General features: G+C 40.4%; 1 protein-coding gene across 1 annotated transcript in view; it reads right to left on the bottom strand.

Annotated features, from left to right (window-relative positions):
* The window catches only part of LOC145979573 (zinc finger SWIM domain-containing protein 5-like), a 223,842-nt gene extending 211,248 nt beyond the window's left edge, over nt 1-12,594 (bottom strand). Inside the window, exon 1 of the mRNA XM_083112546.1 lies at nt 12,228-12,594. Coding sequence (XP_082968672.1) covers nt 12,228-12,594 — 367 coding nt within the window. The remainder of the gene's footprint in view (nt 1-12,227) is intronic.
* Nucleotides 12,595-16,579: the final 3,985 nt, after the last annotated feature.

The following is a 16,579-nucleotide window of genomic DNA, read 5'->3' as shown; positions in this document are numbered from 1 at the left end:
GGAAACACTGAAGAACACATTTTTTGTACGCACTTCTTTACAGCAACTAATTACCTTTCAAATTAACATTTCATTGCAAAATCCTGATGCGAGATTAAGAATTTTATTACAGCTTTACATTTTCGCTGTTTAAGACGTCATGTGACAGGCTTGAGACAATACTCTCATAAAAATGTCATATAGGTGGAACCGTCCTGGGTATTCGACGACAGTGATTTCATGACGTTACGAGGTGGACTTCTGAGAATAATCGCATTCATTTTTAACAGTTTTGTGCATCCAATATATTTCTATATCTCAACTTAGGTTGAATTTAAGCTGTTGCAAAGTATTAATCGAAAAGAAAAACTGTCCATAACTGTTTCGTGCAGTTTTCTGTGGCCCCTACCTGACTCACGAGGACCCCCCCCCCCCCTCAAAGTAACACCGGGAGGTCGGAAAGTATGTAGGTGCATAAATTACTTCCTTTTATACTTAGCCAGTTCCGAGGTAAATCAAATTTGCTCTTCTTGAGTCCATCAAAGCAAAAAATAAGCTTTTTTTCCTGTAAGTACAAGGCTTTGTTGGATGAGAATGGGCTATCGTTTGAACCTGAATTTTGCGTGCGTCAGCACTCAGGCTATTTTGCACCCGTTTTATGCATAATTATCATCTCTTTACGTAAGGACAACACACAGACTTATACTGGCCATAGCGCCAGAGCCTCTTTAGTCTGCGAAATGCAATCGAGGGTGTACTTCTTGGAAGTGAGGCTGGCAATTGGGTGTAATACGTGGAAGGTCACCCCTAAACTATCGTTTACGGTTGAAAATCTGCACAACATAGTCACTGCACTTTGCAACTCAGGCATCATAAAATTGATTGAATGATTGATCGAGTTGATCTATCTCACTTCGGTTTTCTGCCATTTTTTGGCTAATCGCGAAGTTGATGAATGGTCATACGATGAAATGAACGGAAGGTTTGAGATATTGTTCTAAGTCAACTTTTATGCACAGATAGGCTAATCGGGCCTGGATCTACAGTTTAAAGTGGGATCCGAACAACAATGTGCCTCCACCGGATATCGAACCCCGGATCAAAAGGAAATGAACGAAAGTACAATCACAAATACACAAGAACATCACACGACGTGAGACCCGCTATTCTGCAAAAGGCAGTCCAGGGTGCGTACGTGGAAGGGAGGGGCTCATAAAATCAACTGAGAGCAAGTATGTGAAAATATCCCAGTATATGGTACTGATATTTGGAATAAAGTAAATAGGTAAAAGTACTTTAAAAGTTCCTACTTTTTGTACTCGTTTTTTTTCCTTGCGGAAATAGTTCGCACCTTGAAATAAGCTGAATGAGAAAACGCAATGTAATTAGAAATTTGTATCATTCTTAGGGTATATTATTTATGTTTTAGAGCAGCGCTTCTTAACCTTTCATTAACACGGATTGACTCAATATTTGAAGTTCTAAAGCACCTTTAAAATTGCTCGTTAAGTGGCCTGTATTAAAATATACATTACAATTTATTTTAATACTCCTACTTTCATTGCAATAATAATGGTTAGTGAATTATGGCCTAATTGTAATGTGATTGCTAAGCTGCATTTGACTCACAAGTCTCACTGTATACATTTGTACTATTGGTAATGGATTAAACTTGTACTCTGAGTTTCGACTGTATGTATACTACTTACTTTTTACAAAGATAAGGAGGGCAGACAACGATTTTTAATACAATTATGTTGTGAAGAAAGAAGTCAAATACCTTCAGATCAGAGTCTTCTTCGCGATATTCTTCTGGTGAGCCCAAGAATTTAATTTTTAAATCAGCTCTTTAAATAACTGACAAGTCTGTTCTCCTCGAATAGTTCCTTCCAAGTCCTCGTGTCCCCCCTCCCCCGCCCCCCTGGAATATAATGGTGGTTATAATGTAAACTTAAGTTAAAAAAGTTTATTAATTTAAACTTTACTAGTGATTTTTAGGACAAGTCCTGGTCGTTATGGTAACAGATAATGTTCAAATTGTAACTTGAATCTACGCGTTTAGACCTGTAACTACTCTCACCTAAAACAAATCGCAAAGTCACAGTCATGACCGCGGGGGGAAATTACCCCCAAACCGGTTCTTTGCCTCCCAGTCTTCACCAAAAACCCACCATTGGTCGCAATGAGGGGTGAGAATAACAGAGAAATTCGGTCGACGCGCCTGGCCACACTGAAACAAGTCCTCAAGGTCCCGAAACGTCGCTCACATCCAGCGAGCTATTACTGTTCCGCGATCAATATCCAGCCAGACAAAAGAAAACTCCGTGGTCACACTAGACTCCATCGAGAGAGAAAGAAACAAACCGTGCTCTTTCACGTGACCCTTCGATGACCTTGATCCCCAACACGTGAGGTCGTTTCCCTCTTATATTACGATCCACTGTTTCTGGACAACTTGTTCAAGGTGCACGCAGCGTTTTTATTACCAAGTACGAGCGATATGCCTCCATGCAGTGTGGTGGATTCAATTAAACAGGAAGTGCATACATTTGCAAGTAAATCCCTTCTTGTTTTAAACACATAAATGTGCATATTATTAACAATAACTCGAATATAATATACATTACATAATGAATCATTCATTTCTTCACACGAATATGCTTACAAGTTTGTGAAAAAGGAAATCTCCCTCCTCGGTTGGCAATTCTTTGCAACAAAAGCACAGATTAATGTGGATGGTAAACTTGAGGCTACTAGTCCTACAAAATAGTTATTTCGAACGATCCGTCAGATGGCAGGTCGATCAATTAAACGGATCATAATAATCACTTAATACGAACACCCAGCAACCTAATACCTTTAAATGCAATTGATAGGATTAGTTTCTGTACAGAGTTAGAAATTATTCATAGTAACTCTTGCACCAAATAATGTACATAGTTGAGAAGAAAGTAGTAGTTCTTGAGTTACTATTGAGCTGACATAGTAACTCTTGCACCAAATAATGTACATAGTTGAGAAGAAAGTAGTAGTTCTTCTTGAGTTACTATTGAGCTGACCTGGCAGCTTCCATAGCAAACCTGTGTAATAAGATTTATTTGGCACAATTCTGTACGTAGTTCTGGTCAAAATCTTGTATGCTCTAGACAGAACGTTCGAAGGGTTAATTAACTCTTAATAAAAATATCAGATATGGGGAAGAATCGTTCAAGTTCACGAAGTTTAACTTCTTCGGCACCATGACAATTGGTTTCATTCAGTACCACTTTCAATTCCTCTTAAAGGGTTTACTGTGCAGAACGGGACAATTTGCAAATTGCAAGACATCCTTGTCACAACTCCAGCGCCACTATGCGGTCTGGTGTAAATTCACAAGGTCTTCGGATGAATTTTATCAGGTCATATTGGTCCAACAAACAAAGGAAGTTAATAGTTTGCAGGAACCTGTGGTTCACCGCTTTCCTTGCATTGTTCAAGCAGGAAAACTTAGGCTTCGCAAATGACAAACGAATTCATATATTTTCCAAAAGTGTCATTGTTACATTTAAATACAGATTAAAAGTAGCACTGCTGACAATAAATTCATCAATTTCATGTGAATATGTATCCGCCAGTCAGATAAAATACAGGGTTTATTTCACCCGTATGAGATTTTGCCACAACAGAAAAATTATTCGTTCACAATTGGTCTATACGTAGTTCACGTCACAAATTCCAAGGACAGAAATGAGGGAGCGAATGAAGAATATAGAGAATGTCTCCAATTTTGTTAATTTTTGATACACTAACTAAATTTGGCTTTCAAATCACGAATCTGTTGTTAAAATGCGGGGGTCACGTGCGGGAAATAGGGAAAATATAAGTGGATTTTTGTTTATTTTACAGCTGTATCGCATTGATTTAGGAACAAAATTTTAACTAAGCTTACCTAACCTTACCGGAAACGGTTCGTGGGGCTATCCGTGCATGGTTCGCTCGAACACCGTTGCCAAACTTACCGACTACGTCCATCCTCCTCCAAAACTCCACTTAAATAACTGTTGCACATTAACAATTTTATCAGTCTGTTCCGCCATGCTTCAACGATTAATGATCTGCAAGTAAAGCAGCAACAGTGTGGCAACGCTGTAGACAGCGCAACGAATGCCGAACGTCACTTGTACATAACATCAAACATGGTTCCTATGTTTCTGTATGGAGAATGATCGCGGTAATGAAGAACGTAATTTGGCAATTAGACGTAAGTGTACGTATAATTTCTATACGTCAACCCCAAATCTTAACTCCAGATACGTTACCAGGACTGCCTATTTAGTGAGTATAAGAAGTAGGAAAAAATTGGAGACATTCTTTGTATTCTTCATTCTTACCGAAATGAGTATTAACTATTAAGGATAATTATTCACAACTCTACGAACATAGTGACTATGCATTTGCCTTGTGTTTTTGTTACTTTGCTTTTCTGTCAATTTCGGCTAATCGTGACACGATGAGGATGAATGGGGATTGGGTGAAATTGATTTCTCACAAAGGAATGCCCACATTAGGATTTATACGTGTTAGCGACCTTTCCAGACTATTTCCTGTGAATGTCTTCTTAATTGGATGGATGTAGAGTACTAATTCGTAATTTCAGTGGCGTATTTTTTTAAAATAAATAACACATTCGTAGCATTGGATTAAGCATGTGACAAGAGAATAACGGCCAACGTTATTCCCGGCGTAAGAGCGCGGGCAGATTTCAAAGAACATGCCTGTCTGACTGACTGTTTCGAGCGTCCGCTGTAACGCGTAGGAAAGGCCTCGCAAATGACCAATCACGTCGCATACTTCTTCCAGTGACGCAACATCCTAGGTGAACGGGGAGGGATCACGTCGGAAACTATAACGGTTAGGAAAGATTGTGTCTGTAACGAACTATGGCTAGGAAAAACTTCTGGTTTAAATCGATTCTAGAATTGCGGGCGAGCAATGGTTGCATGGACATTTGCAGAACTTCAATATTAAACAAGTGCACGAAATGAATTACACATGAGATGACTTTCTGTGATGTAATTCACTTCGATCGAATCGTCAACCATAATGCAGAACTATAAAAGATCACAAGCCTCTGCAACGTGCATTACATAGAAACAACGATGTTATATCCGGAACCAATATAACATCCTAATGAACATCAATTTCAACAGACATCGAGGTCACAGAAATGTACAAATCACACAAATCAGCATTGGAGCTCAATTCTAGCAGATAATCGGATTCCCAACGCTCCAAATCGTAGAACAAACGAACACCATTTGTTCACCGTCTACAGCAAATTGAGACGAAATTCACATTACGTAATATATTCACAATAATGACACAAAATCACCACCAATCTAGTAGTTGATGGCCGAGGAATGTGAGCATTTCCAAGAGTGCCAGGTCATACTCCCACACGAGCTGGAAATGCAATTCACTACAAGGTGGTTACATACAGGTGGGTTCTTGGAAAACTTTCTGTGATGGGGAATTTTCGTGCAACATTGGTGTTCGCTTTCACATATTTGCACAAAATGGCTGTTGTGGACTTCCTTTTTATGACTTTCCAGGAATAATTCAAGTTAACACACACACACGGAAATTACTTATCATTTTTATTTGAAAATCTTTGCCACGTTTTATTGTTTAACTTCATTTTGATTTATTGCGAAAAGCCATTGTAATGTGTGTTTTCGATAACAATACAGGATAAATTGTTTCCTTAAATTGATTTTAAATTGCATATATTTTCCAATTCTGCAATAATTTGCGTGTCCTACAGGGGGAGCCCAGTGTACATCACTCTTCTTCCGGAACGGATTATAGTAAATTTAAACTCTGCACTGTCATCCATTAAATTGCTCTCTAAAATTAACTCATTACCTGTCGATGAACTAATAATAGGGGCATGTTTAAAAGAAATAATTGGTCTTTTTTAAAAAAATAAGTATTTTAGGTCATAAATTGAGTTTTTATTTGTCGTTTTAGGCCATTTAATACCTTGCCCTAATCATAAATAGCGACATGATAGATTGAGGTGTCCAGTCTAGAATTTGCAGTCATCTTTATATTAATCGTTGATCTCCAACACTGGATCAGAGGCAGTGACATATTCTGAAAATTTGACCTGCTTTACCGCAGGTTATTATATACTTATACACCTCATCTAGATTCATTATATATAGGCCTAATAGAAATTAAACTACGATGTAGGCATGCACGTAAAACAAAAACAGAAGAATTACTCTCTAATTTCTATATTTCTCATAAAGTTTTTTTTTAACTAAATTGGGCTTAATTTAACAGCATCAAGAGAAATTTCCCTTCATGTAGCAACACTGCTTCTGCCATTACTTAAAAATTCTGGTGTAGAAGCTTTTCTTAACAGTTTGCATAATAGATAATGAGCAATTGTTCATATATTGAAATCTAAAGGTATAAGAATAAATCGAAAAAGGTGGTTCAAAGGCAGTAAACGTGGCAACATTGAGATCAGAGGTGATGTTGTTGTACAGGGTGTTCCAAAAGTCTCCATACATGGGAAAAACATTATTTCTTTGCAATTCAGACGCAAAAATGCCACTGACTCATGTCGAGCGCATCCACCTGAATACATTTAATGGCAGGCATGCATTGACTTGCGTCTGGCTCTCGAATATCGCCACATGGAGCACATTATGTAACATTTCAATTCTAAAGTGACATTCCCTATGTACGGGAACTTTTGGAACACCCTGCAGAGTCCGATTCGCCAATACACGGCATCAATGAACTTTGGCAGTTCGACAGCAGATGGAACATCGCATGTGGTCAGAACGTCTGGAGGTTCACCCCGGCGCCATTTGCTCTATGTGCGCTGTACATGTAGCGAGGCAGGGTCGGAGGAAGCCCCCGCGAGCCCCAGAGGTCGAGGAACCTCGTTGCAGGTGGCACCTATGCCTCGAGTGCAAGAAGCCCGACAGGAAACAATTACCATTGCAAAACGGATGGCTACTTGCTAGAACACAGTTACGGGGGGAAAGGGGGGAGCTCTGCGGGTGGTTAACGTATTTCTTGTGTACTGCATGCAGAGGCCGATTGCAAGATCCCATGTTCTGCCAAAACGTCCATGCCTAGAATGACCACAAGGAACGGCGTGCGCTTTTTTTTCTGGAGGGGCTGGAACTGTAGTAGTACAGTGGGATCCATGAGTATTACCGTGCAAATTGTCCATGACTATTTTCATTAATTTTTCTCTTGCATCCTGTGTGTTTTTAAGCGATGGATTTTTATGTATGCTGGTGCAGAAGTTGTCAACAGCTTGTTCTGAGTTTTCTTTTAATTTTTGAAGTTCTTATTGATTGAAATAAAGTGCACGGACATAGTGATGGGCAATTTGCACTGTAATACTCATGGATCCCACTGTACATAGCTGCTTTCCAGGGGGGGCGATATACACAATAAGATATTTTGTATTTTTATAACTTTTCACTCTCGGAAATGGCAACTGACGGTCATTTTTTTAGGGGGGTGCACTTATCATTCTGCTTTTTCCAGAGTTCTTCATTGTTTTTATTTGGAAATGATTTTCTCAATTTAGGAGGGGGCTGTAGCCCCAGTGCCCGCCATAGACTTGCCGAGAGTGCAGAAATCTCCATAAACACTCCTCATGATCCTGCAGTCAGAAACAACAATGGGATAATGACTCAAAAATGTTATAAGCTTCTGCATCGTCACCTGTATTGCTATATTGTACAATTTACTCTGCGGGTTTTGGCGTGATAAGATGAGGGGCACAAACAAACAGGGACGACACACCACGAGCCCCATACAGGGTTATGGCTGTAAGTCCAGACGCCAGAGCCTCGCTTAACAAGGGTGTATTTAGGTGGGTCCGGACCCCCCCCTCCCCGAAAGACTTACTAAGTACAAAAATAAAATAATGAAAAATAAAATAATTTGAATTAAATAATCAAAATATACTTATTGTATATTGATTATTTATTTCCGGTAAACTCATTGGAAGGCAAGGATTATATTGTTGATCATACGACTTTGAATGACACTGCCAAAGCAGATTTATGCAAGATTTATTACTACTTATAACGTAATATTCATATAATATCACCAGGATCTTTACTCTTCGTCAACTGGATCGAACATTCTTCTTTTATATTCAATAAATATTATTATTTTTATGTATTTACCATTAATATCATAGTCAGGGCAGCTTTCTTAATTTAACTGTTTTGTACAATTTTTGCCGATTATAACTGCACGTAAGCTAGATACTGAATACGTGCTGTTACATCGCTATTCTTATACCGTTCTTTTACCTATTCATGTGATAAAATTTTAATTAAAGAAATTAAAATAATTAATTTGAATATTTTAGTTTAAGCATTTGATTATTGCTTATTGACGTTTGGTTTGTAGACGCTTCCCGTTGCTTAAAGCAAAGAGAATTAATATGGTACCGGACAATTTGCTTGCTAATACTTATGCATTCCACTGTACACCGCAAGGGGTACACGTCGTAATACTTAGGCGGCAATAAGCTCCCGACAGCACTCAAGAATGCCGTATCAAACAAAGAACCGCTGGGTACCTGAGCGATACACGACTGCTTCTACGAAATACCGCAGGTAGAACAAGCTGCAATAACATCAAGACAGCCATCGTGCATAGGTCCTGCCACAAGAACCACAAGCCTGGAGAAATTAAGGCTTTGTGGACGCCTCAATCCTGTTTGCGCTGCAATAACCACAACGCGATATCCATGCTATTACATTGCTTTGTTTCACTTCATTTAGCACCGAAAAGGAACAGTGCTTAAAACTGGATGTTGTGTAAAAATGGCGAGTCTGTGATTTTCGATCTCGCCACCAGAGTTCCCAGCCTGGGCACGGGTTTTCTATCCAAATGTCCCTTCATCAATTCCATGTAGCCATGTAGTATTTTGCCTCACTATATCCTCAAGCGCATCTTACTTTACAATCACAAGTGTCCGTTAGATAAACTGTACAAGGCGAGTACATAAAGGTGACCTAATCACTTTCGTATAAAATATGGCGTGGTTCTTGTCCTGCTTCAAATTATTCTACTTTCCCAGCCCACACATCACCACAGATGTAGAAACGAGGGCGGTTTTTGTTCGCCATGCGGGTAAGAATTAGAAAAAGTAACATACTGAGAAAGCAGGTGTTACTACCTTGGAATACCGTCCCCTACCACTACTACCCTCCCCCCCCCTCGTACACTAACCGCACTGCAGCTGCCAGCCTTAAACGCTTTACTAAAACTGACAAATAATGCTTTAGTGTTGTGACGGTAACGAAAGTGACAAAACTTGCGATATTTCTTCACCATATTCAGCAGACGTACAAAAGGAGCAAAAAAGACAATGGCAAATGGATCCACCGCGTAAATTCTAAACCACAGAATAAAACGGGCAAAAAAGTCTAATTATAATGACGTACACGGTTGCATTGCCCTGTTTTTACAGATAGGTAAAAGGTGCATAAAGACAGTTGAGAAGAGGGAAAAATTAGAAGAAAGAAACATTCAACTTCTTTACTGCCATTATCATTTCCACTTCTGTGCAACACAGAGCTCTTCCAGCAATTTGAGAAGTAGTCTGTAATATTATGTGGAGCAGCAAATAACAGGACGACACATTATACCCGGACTGAACAGCTGATACTTCGCGTACACCTTTTGGCCTACAGAGCCACCTGGTGGCAGGGGCGAAGCTGACTTGCGAGAAGCAAATATAGATTATTCACATGCACATCCATTCTCGTTGTTTTATGTGATGCGAGGTTCAAGAAATTAAAGATAATACCAACGTGCTAGATAATTTAATTTGCATTAGAAACAGAGGATTTAAAAGAAAGAATGAAAATCGCAATTACGGATAAAACAGGATGGTCAGTTTGCCGCCTGTTGTATACTCCTGTTCACATACAGTGGCACAGTTTATAGGGTTGAACAGTTCAAGAATGTGCCACTTTATCTGAACAGGAGTGTACACCAAGCAAATGGGTTATTGTGATAAAATACATTACAACTCGGACCAATGCTGCCATAAAAAGAGAAATTATTTTGCATTTATGGTGAAAAGGGAAATTTTATGGAAAAGTAACAAATTATCGGACTCGAATATTGCGTTCAAATTTTTGAACTGGGAAAAGACGTTTCTAGTTTTCTTTCGTTTCAAAAATGAATCCCAAATGTGAATAATAATTGAAATTTCATTCTCGGAAACCAATGACTCCCTCACTTTATCATTCATTTAACCATCCCCAATATCTAATTTCAAACATTACTATAATAACACGTTAAATTGAAAAATGTATTCTTCCTTTTCAAGTTACTTTTCTTCCGCTGAAAGCCTCCCCGATGGCACAGAGGTTGTGTCATCGCCTTGTAATCAAAGGGTGCCAGGTTCGATTCCCGGTGGAGGCACATAGTGGTTCGGATCCCACTTTAAACTGTAGGTCCAGTTCCGATCAGCCTTACTGTGCATAAAGTGGACTTAAAACACCAATTCAATCAATCAATCTTCCGCTGTAATCGAATCGCGACGACGAGGATGATTACATGAAAATGAAGGAGGAATACAGATGCCGAGGCCAGGATTCGGACCCGGAACCTTGGGTGGTGATATCATAACTTGACCATTCAACCCACGCTATAGGATCATAAATTCCATACCATTTTGTACCGCACTGAAAAACTAAATATAAATATCCACCATAACTAAAGTTCAGGCATGACAGAACTAAAATTTGTGCACTACACTGAGCGTGATTTCGTAATATTTCTCGTCCAGTACTAACTATTGGTGAAAACGTAAATCAGAGATTCATTACAGGAGACTGTCTAGATTCGCTCGCAAACAACAGCGCCAGGGTAGCGGGGAAAGTCACAAAACCGATTATGTAGGCACAAATATGCAGTGTCGGGATAGTAGTACAATTGAAATTTACATACTGCTATAAGTTGGCTTCGCTCCCGCCACCAGACGGCTCTGCAATTAGGATAACGTTGATTGGGAGAGTAAAGTGGATCATCCAACGTTGACATTCAGACTAATACGTTTTAAAGGAACCACTGATCTACTAAGGTTGTTGAATTTAGCCGTAAAATTAACAATTCTGTGTCCTCTCTACTTAGCCTAAATTTGGCGTGTATATCGTGTTTCTCTTATACTGTGAACTTTTATCCCCACAAAAATGAGTTAGAATATGCAAGACTGCTTAAACACACTATTACTACCCATATAGAATCTCAGGTGCGGTAATAATGATAACAGATTAAGTTTAATAGTCCAGGTTAATGTACGCCAACTTTTATTGATTCTACACTAGCACGGAGGGCAAAAGTTAAAGGTTACTTGAAACGAACGAGATGCTCAGAGGGGGGCGGGGGTACGCGAGACAAGCAGGCAACATAACATCGCATCGCATGTAAACATGGAATTCATGTTGCATAAATAAACTTTTCGCTAAAAATGACTAATATGCTGATAAGGATAGTTATCTTGGAATGAAATTATGAACTAGAACCGAAGGAGCCTATCCTATCTCGAGATTAAAGCTAATATCTTGTACGTAGATCTTATCGGTTAGGTACAGCACGATATGAGCAGTCTTCCTGTGGGAACACGACATACGCCCACAATTTGCGACAAAGGGCAACTAAATCCTTAGTAGGCTTTGCATAGGCATTGTTAATCCCGTTTGAAATTGGTCTTGGGAGGCATATTCGTGTACAAGGACTGCTGAGCCACAGTTTGGAACAGGCAATTGCCGAAACGGCGTTGCGGAGCATAATAATAAGGCTCGAGAATTATAAATTCACTTTTTTTCGTTCCACATCACAGCCAAGCGCCTCCAGCTAAATCCCAGGTACCTTGTGGGAACTGAATGACCTCTACTCCACGCATAACTCGCCTACACCCATACGCAGCGCGTCACGAGAGATAGCAGAGAAAAACATGGACCTTGGCGGCTGGAATGCCTGCCTCGCCGGCCCACGAAACAAAAGGATGTTCAGCGAAGCTATTCCAGCGTACATTACTTGACTCCCCAAAGCCTGGAGAACGTCAACACAAGCCAGACAGGAACGTGCAAGCCTGCGGCACTTTCCGACGAAACAAGACAAATAGTTTTCGGATGCCGGAGCTTCACTTTCCAACGGGGGGGAAGAAAGTGTAAAGATAAAAAAACAAAAGTGGTACTCACCAACTTGCAAGACGTTCTCCACACATCCACCTTCCAACAGTTTCAAACCTTTATAAAACGGCAGATTCTGATATTCACTGGAATTCACTGGCACTCGCGAAAGAGACGAGTACATACAAATATCCCTTTCGTTTCTTGGGAAAGACCAAAATATAATCCGCCTTTGCACTGGTTCTGGAATCCTATCATATCGCTCCTCTATTCGTTGAAACGGTAGCGTTTCGGCCACTATTTTCGCACACACGTCTAGAAGAGTCTCTGGGTTTTTAACACCGATTAACTTTAAGTCCGTTCCCAGAAAAGAACCACTATTATCCGGTAGAAAACTCCCGACACGGGAGCAACACAACCTTTTCACTCCAGCCATTGTGCCTCATGTGTTACCCACAGTCCTCAGCGAGAGCTTTAACTCGGCTACTGAGCATGCGCTGGCTGACAGGCGAGGAGTTGTTATGCTGAGCGCGGGGCCACAGCCTCTGGGTAGCAGAACTTGGAAAGGCATAAAAACTTTTGTTTATCTTCTCCACATGGTATGCAAGGTGCGGCTCCACAAATGGGGGAGAGCTAGAGGGCGCAACGGGCGGGGGGAACGGAGCGGAACAGGGCTCCGGCCCGTAAATTTTGCTTGTCAAGTTGCTTGAAGCAGGGCTGCCAATTTTCGACGAATCACTTCAAGCAGAGAAACAGGAAAAAAAGGCAGCCAGTTTTTTTAAAGAGCTTTTTCTTATTAAAAGGGACTCTGACTTGAGTCCCCCACTAGTACTTCCCCTCAAACTAGTCTCCTGACGCTGTATGGTTCCACAGGGATGGCATTGGAAGGACAAGGCAACCAGATCAATACAAAGCCTACCTTCTGGTCATTTAAAAACTGCTGGCAACCACGAGAGGATAAAAAACGGAGGATAGTGCTGTACCGCTGCTGCACAAAAACCAACTTGGACGGTGTTGCAACTATTGAGACAGAGGGGGAGGGGGGGAGACAGCAAGAAAACATGCCCCGAAACCCCACGACGGCCAAAACCGGGAGCTTTCCCAATTCAAGGATGTGGTCAAACCGGACACTGACAAAATCTTACAAAGTAGTATTCACGAAAATAGTTCGACTGTAAAATTCAGTGAAGAAAAATGCACTTTCTTCCCCTCCCTCACCAAACCAGCTTAGCAGAGGAAGTGAGAGAAACAAAAATGCAAAACTATATCCTCCAAGGTAGAACTACGCTGCACGCATTACCAGAATTACAAGCAGTTTACTTTCGTGGTTACCATGGATGTAGGATCATTGGCTTAAAAAGGCATGCGCTCACCGGGTCCCCTCCGACATTTTGCCAACGTACATCACTTTGCTCTGGAAGTTTTGTACAAAAACAAACATAGCCTTTCTTTATAGATTTTAGGGCGCTGAATTCCACGTCATTGTTTTTCGTTAATCGGCTAATACTTCCATGTTATGCATGGGAATTTTACTGAAATCACAAGCAAATGTTACATTTATGCCCTGTATATGAAAACTTCTTTTCCGCACAGCGATAACAGACGTTAATTGGTACCCGAAATTGCTTAAAAGTAAATAAATTACATGCTAAATCTATTATCATGTGTATCAAGTCACGAAACAATGCAAGAATGTAGTATTTTTTTAATGTTTCCCGTATATTTCACCACATTTGGCACAAATTCTGTAAAGAACACATGAAAAAAATACATTTTCTTCCATGTGAGTTTGTTTTCGATAACATTTTCACAAAAGTAGTACTATATGAACGCAGAATTCACAATTGATATAAAGTAGTGACAGGCACAAGTATTGCTCGGCAAATTGTCCATGACTATTTCTATTAATTTTTCTCCTGTATCAAAACGTGTCTTTTAATTAGTGGATTTTTACGTTTGTTTGTTTGTACAGTGGGATCCATGAGTATTACCGTACAAATTGTCCATGACTATTTTCATTAATTTTTCTCTTACATCCTGTGTGTTATTAAGCAATGGATTTTTATGTACGTTGGTGCAGAAGTTGTCAACAGTTTGTCTTGACTTTTCTTTTAATTCTTGAAGCTCTCATTGGGTCAAAGAAAGTGAACGAACATGGCGATGTACAATTTGCACGGTAATACTCATGGATCCCACTGTACAGAGGATATTATCTGCGTTTGACATTTTGTTTCACTTATGAAGCTCTCATTGCGTCAAAGAAAAAAACAGAAATGGTTTTGATTGATTCACTTTATGCACTGTAAAGCTAATCGGGACTGGACCTAAAGTTTAAAGTGGGATTCTAACCCGTGGCCCCTTGATTACAAGACGACGACGCTACCACCGCGCCATTGCGGAGGCCTTAAAACAAAAATGGTGATGGGCGATGTGCTTGGTAATAGTTATGCATCCCACTCTACATTGATTGATTGATTGATTGATTTAGTTTATTTTACTTCGCGTTTTGTGCCTCTTGGCTAATTTGCGAAGATGGGGATGAGTGATGAAATGATGAAATTGATGAATGGACATTCACAAACAACCAAGCCCGACCGGGATTCGAACCCGGGACCCTTGGCGTCGCAGCGCGATGTGCTAACCACTCAGCCACAGGGTCGGGCCCCACTCTACATTGCAACATGTTATTTCAATATTATTGTTTCCTAACAATTCTCCAATACTTTTATCAAAAGTTAGGCCCCATTTGAAAAACAAATCTGACTACAACGTGCATAAGTTACTGGATTCCACGATTTTAGTAATATTTATACCTTCAGGCGTCGATAGCGGGGAGACAGGGTGGAAATGGCATACCCAATAATAAAAAAATATGTGCGATGTATGTAACACATTAATGTATTACACAGCATGTCTCCCAATAATAACACAGAGACATTAAAGCTCATGCCAGTAGCCTTTGGCGGTACCGAAGGCGGGTCACCCGGCCCTTGAGCCGCCCATGGCGTCATGGGAGTCCGGAAGGGGGCAAGGGGGGCCCTGGCCACCCTGGAAAATGAAAGTCAATAAAAATTATATATTTGTCACATATAATTTCATTTCAGCCACAATAATATGTGTTAATTATTGCATGAATATGATAAATTCAAATTTAAGCAATGTTTTTTTGAGGGAAAAACACTATTATTGTAGAAAATGTACCTTGCTTTCCCCCCTGTAAAAAAATGCCTTCCTTGCCCCTCCCTGGAAAAAAAAATCCTGCGGACGTCCATGCCTGGCGTCTTCGCCTTGTAATCAAGGAGTTCTGGATTCGATACCCGGTGGACGCACACAGTGGTTCGGATCCCACTCTAAACTGTAGGTCTTAAAGTGGACTTAAATCAAAACTCAAAATTAAACATAAAGTTTCTTTCATAGAATTAAACATCCGGACACCAAAGCGGCTAATCCTTCTAAATTATACTTTGGTAATCCACACACTCAATAGCCCATACACTACAGAGATTGCTGACATAGTTTTGCACTGACAAACAAAAAGCTAGTTCCTGTTTAGAAATGAATCACTGTTAAATATTTTTACGCAATAAAAGGTAATCCAAGTGACATGTTTCAAGGAAATGCCAGTGATTGGCTGGTCAACATGTGGAGTGGCATTGTTCAGAAACTCTACGAATCGCTACGCATTCTCTCCACTCATTGTTTGCCTTTTGGTCCAAGGACGACAGAATGCTTCAAGAATTAGGCACGCATATTCGTTGCTTTCGTTTACATATTCTTGCCACAAAAGTTAACTAGCTTTTCCAATGCCCTTCAATTTGTCTTTCCTGGTTGTACACAAGCCAGGATTTATATGCAACTTTTTTCTCAAAAAGATCGGACACTAGTGGACAATTTGTTGTACACCCAACGGCGAAAGAAACAGTAGGAAATTGCCCACCATCATTTTCATTCGGTCTGAATTAAGCAATGTGATGTGACAATGAATTCAAATAATGATGCCAATAAGCAGAGAACAATGTCCACGTTATGCAAGCAATGCTAATTGAGACTGGCTGGACCTGCAGTTTAAAGTGGGATCCGAACCACTATGTGCCTCCACCGGGTATCGAACGCGTGACCCCTTGATTACAAGGCGACGACGCCACCACTGCGCCATCGAGGAGGCCTTTGTGCTCATCGTCAATTTTGTCGTCGCGATTAGCCAAAAGTGACATTATTGTGACGCTAATGTGTGTGCAGTGTTCGAAATGAAGGGGATGACTTCCCCCCCAGGCAGCAAAATTTTCGCAAAACATCCCCTCAGCTGTCAACGTGTTAAACTAAGGAGCATCCCCTCATCTAGCCCCATGTCTACCAAACAACCCCCGGCTAGCAATTTCTACTTCAAGAGCTGTGAGTGTGCTCTAAGGGAACAGTTTTGG

This window comes from Lepisma saccharinum, chromosome 26 (genome assembly GCF_977018435.1).
Source record: "Lepisma saccharinum chromosome 26, izLepSacc3.1, whole genome shotgun sequence".
NCBI classification, from domain to species: Eukaryota; Metazoa; Arthropoda; class Insecta; order Zygentoma; family Lepismatidae; genus Lepisma; species Lepisma saccharinum.
The sequence above is the reverse complement of the archived record's forward strand: the minus strand, read 5'-3'. Positions and strand labels throughout refer to the sequence as shown.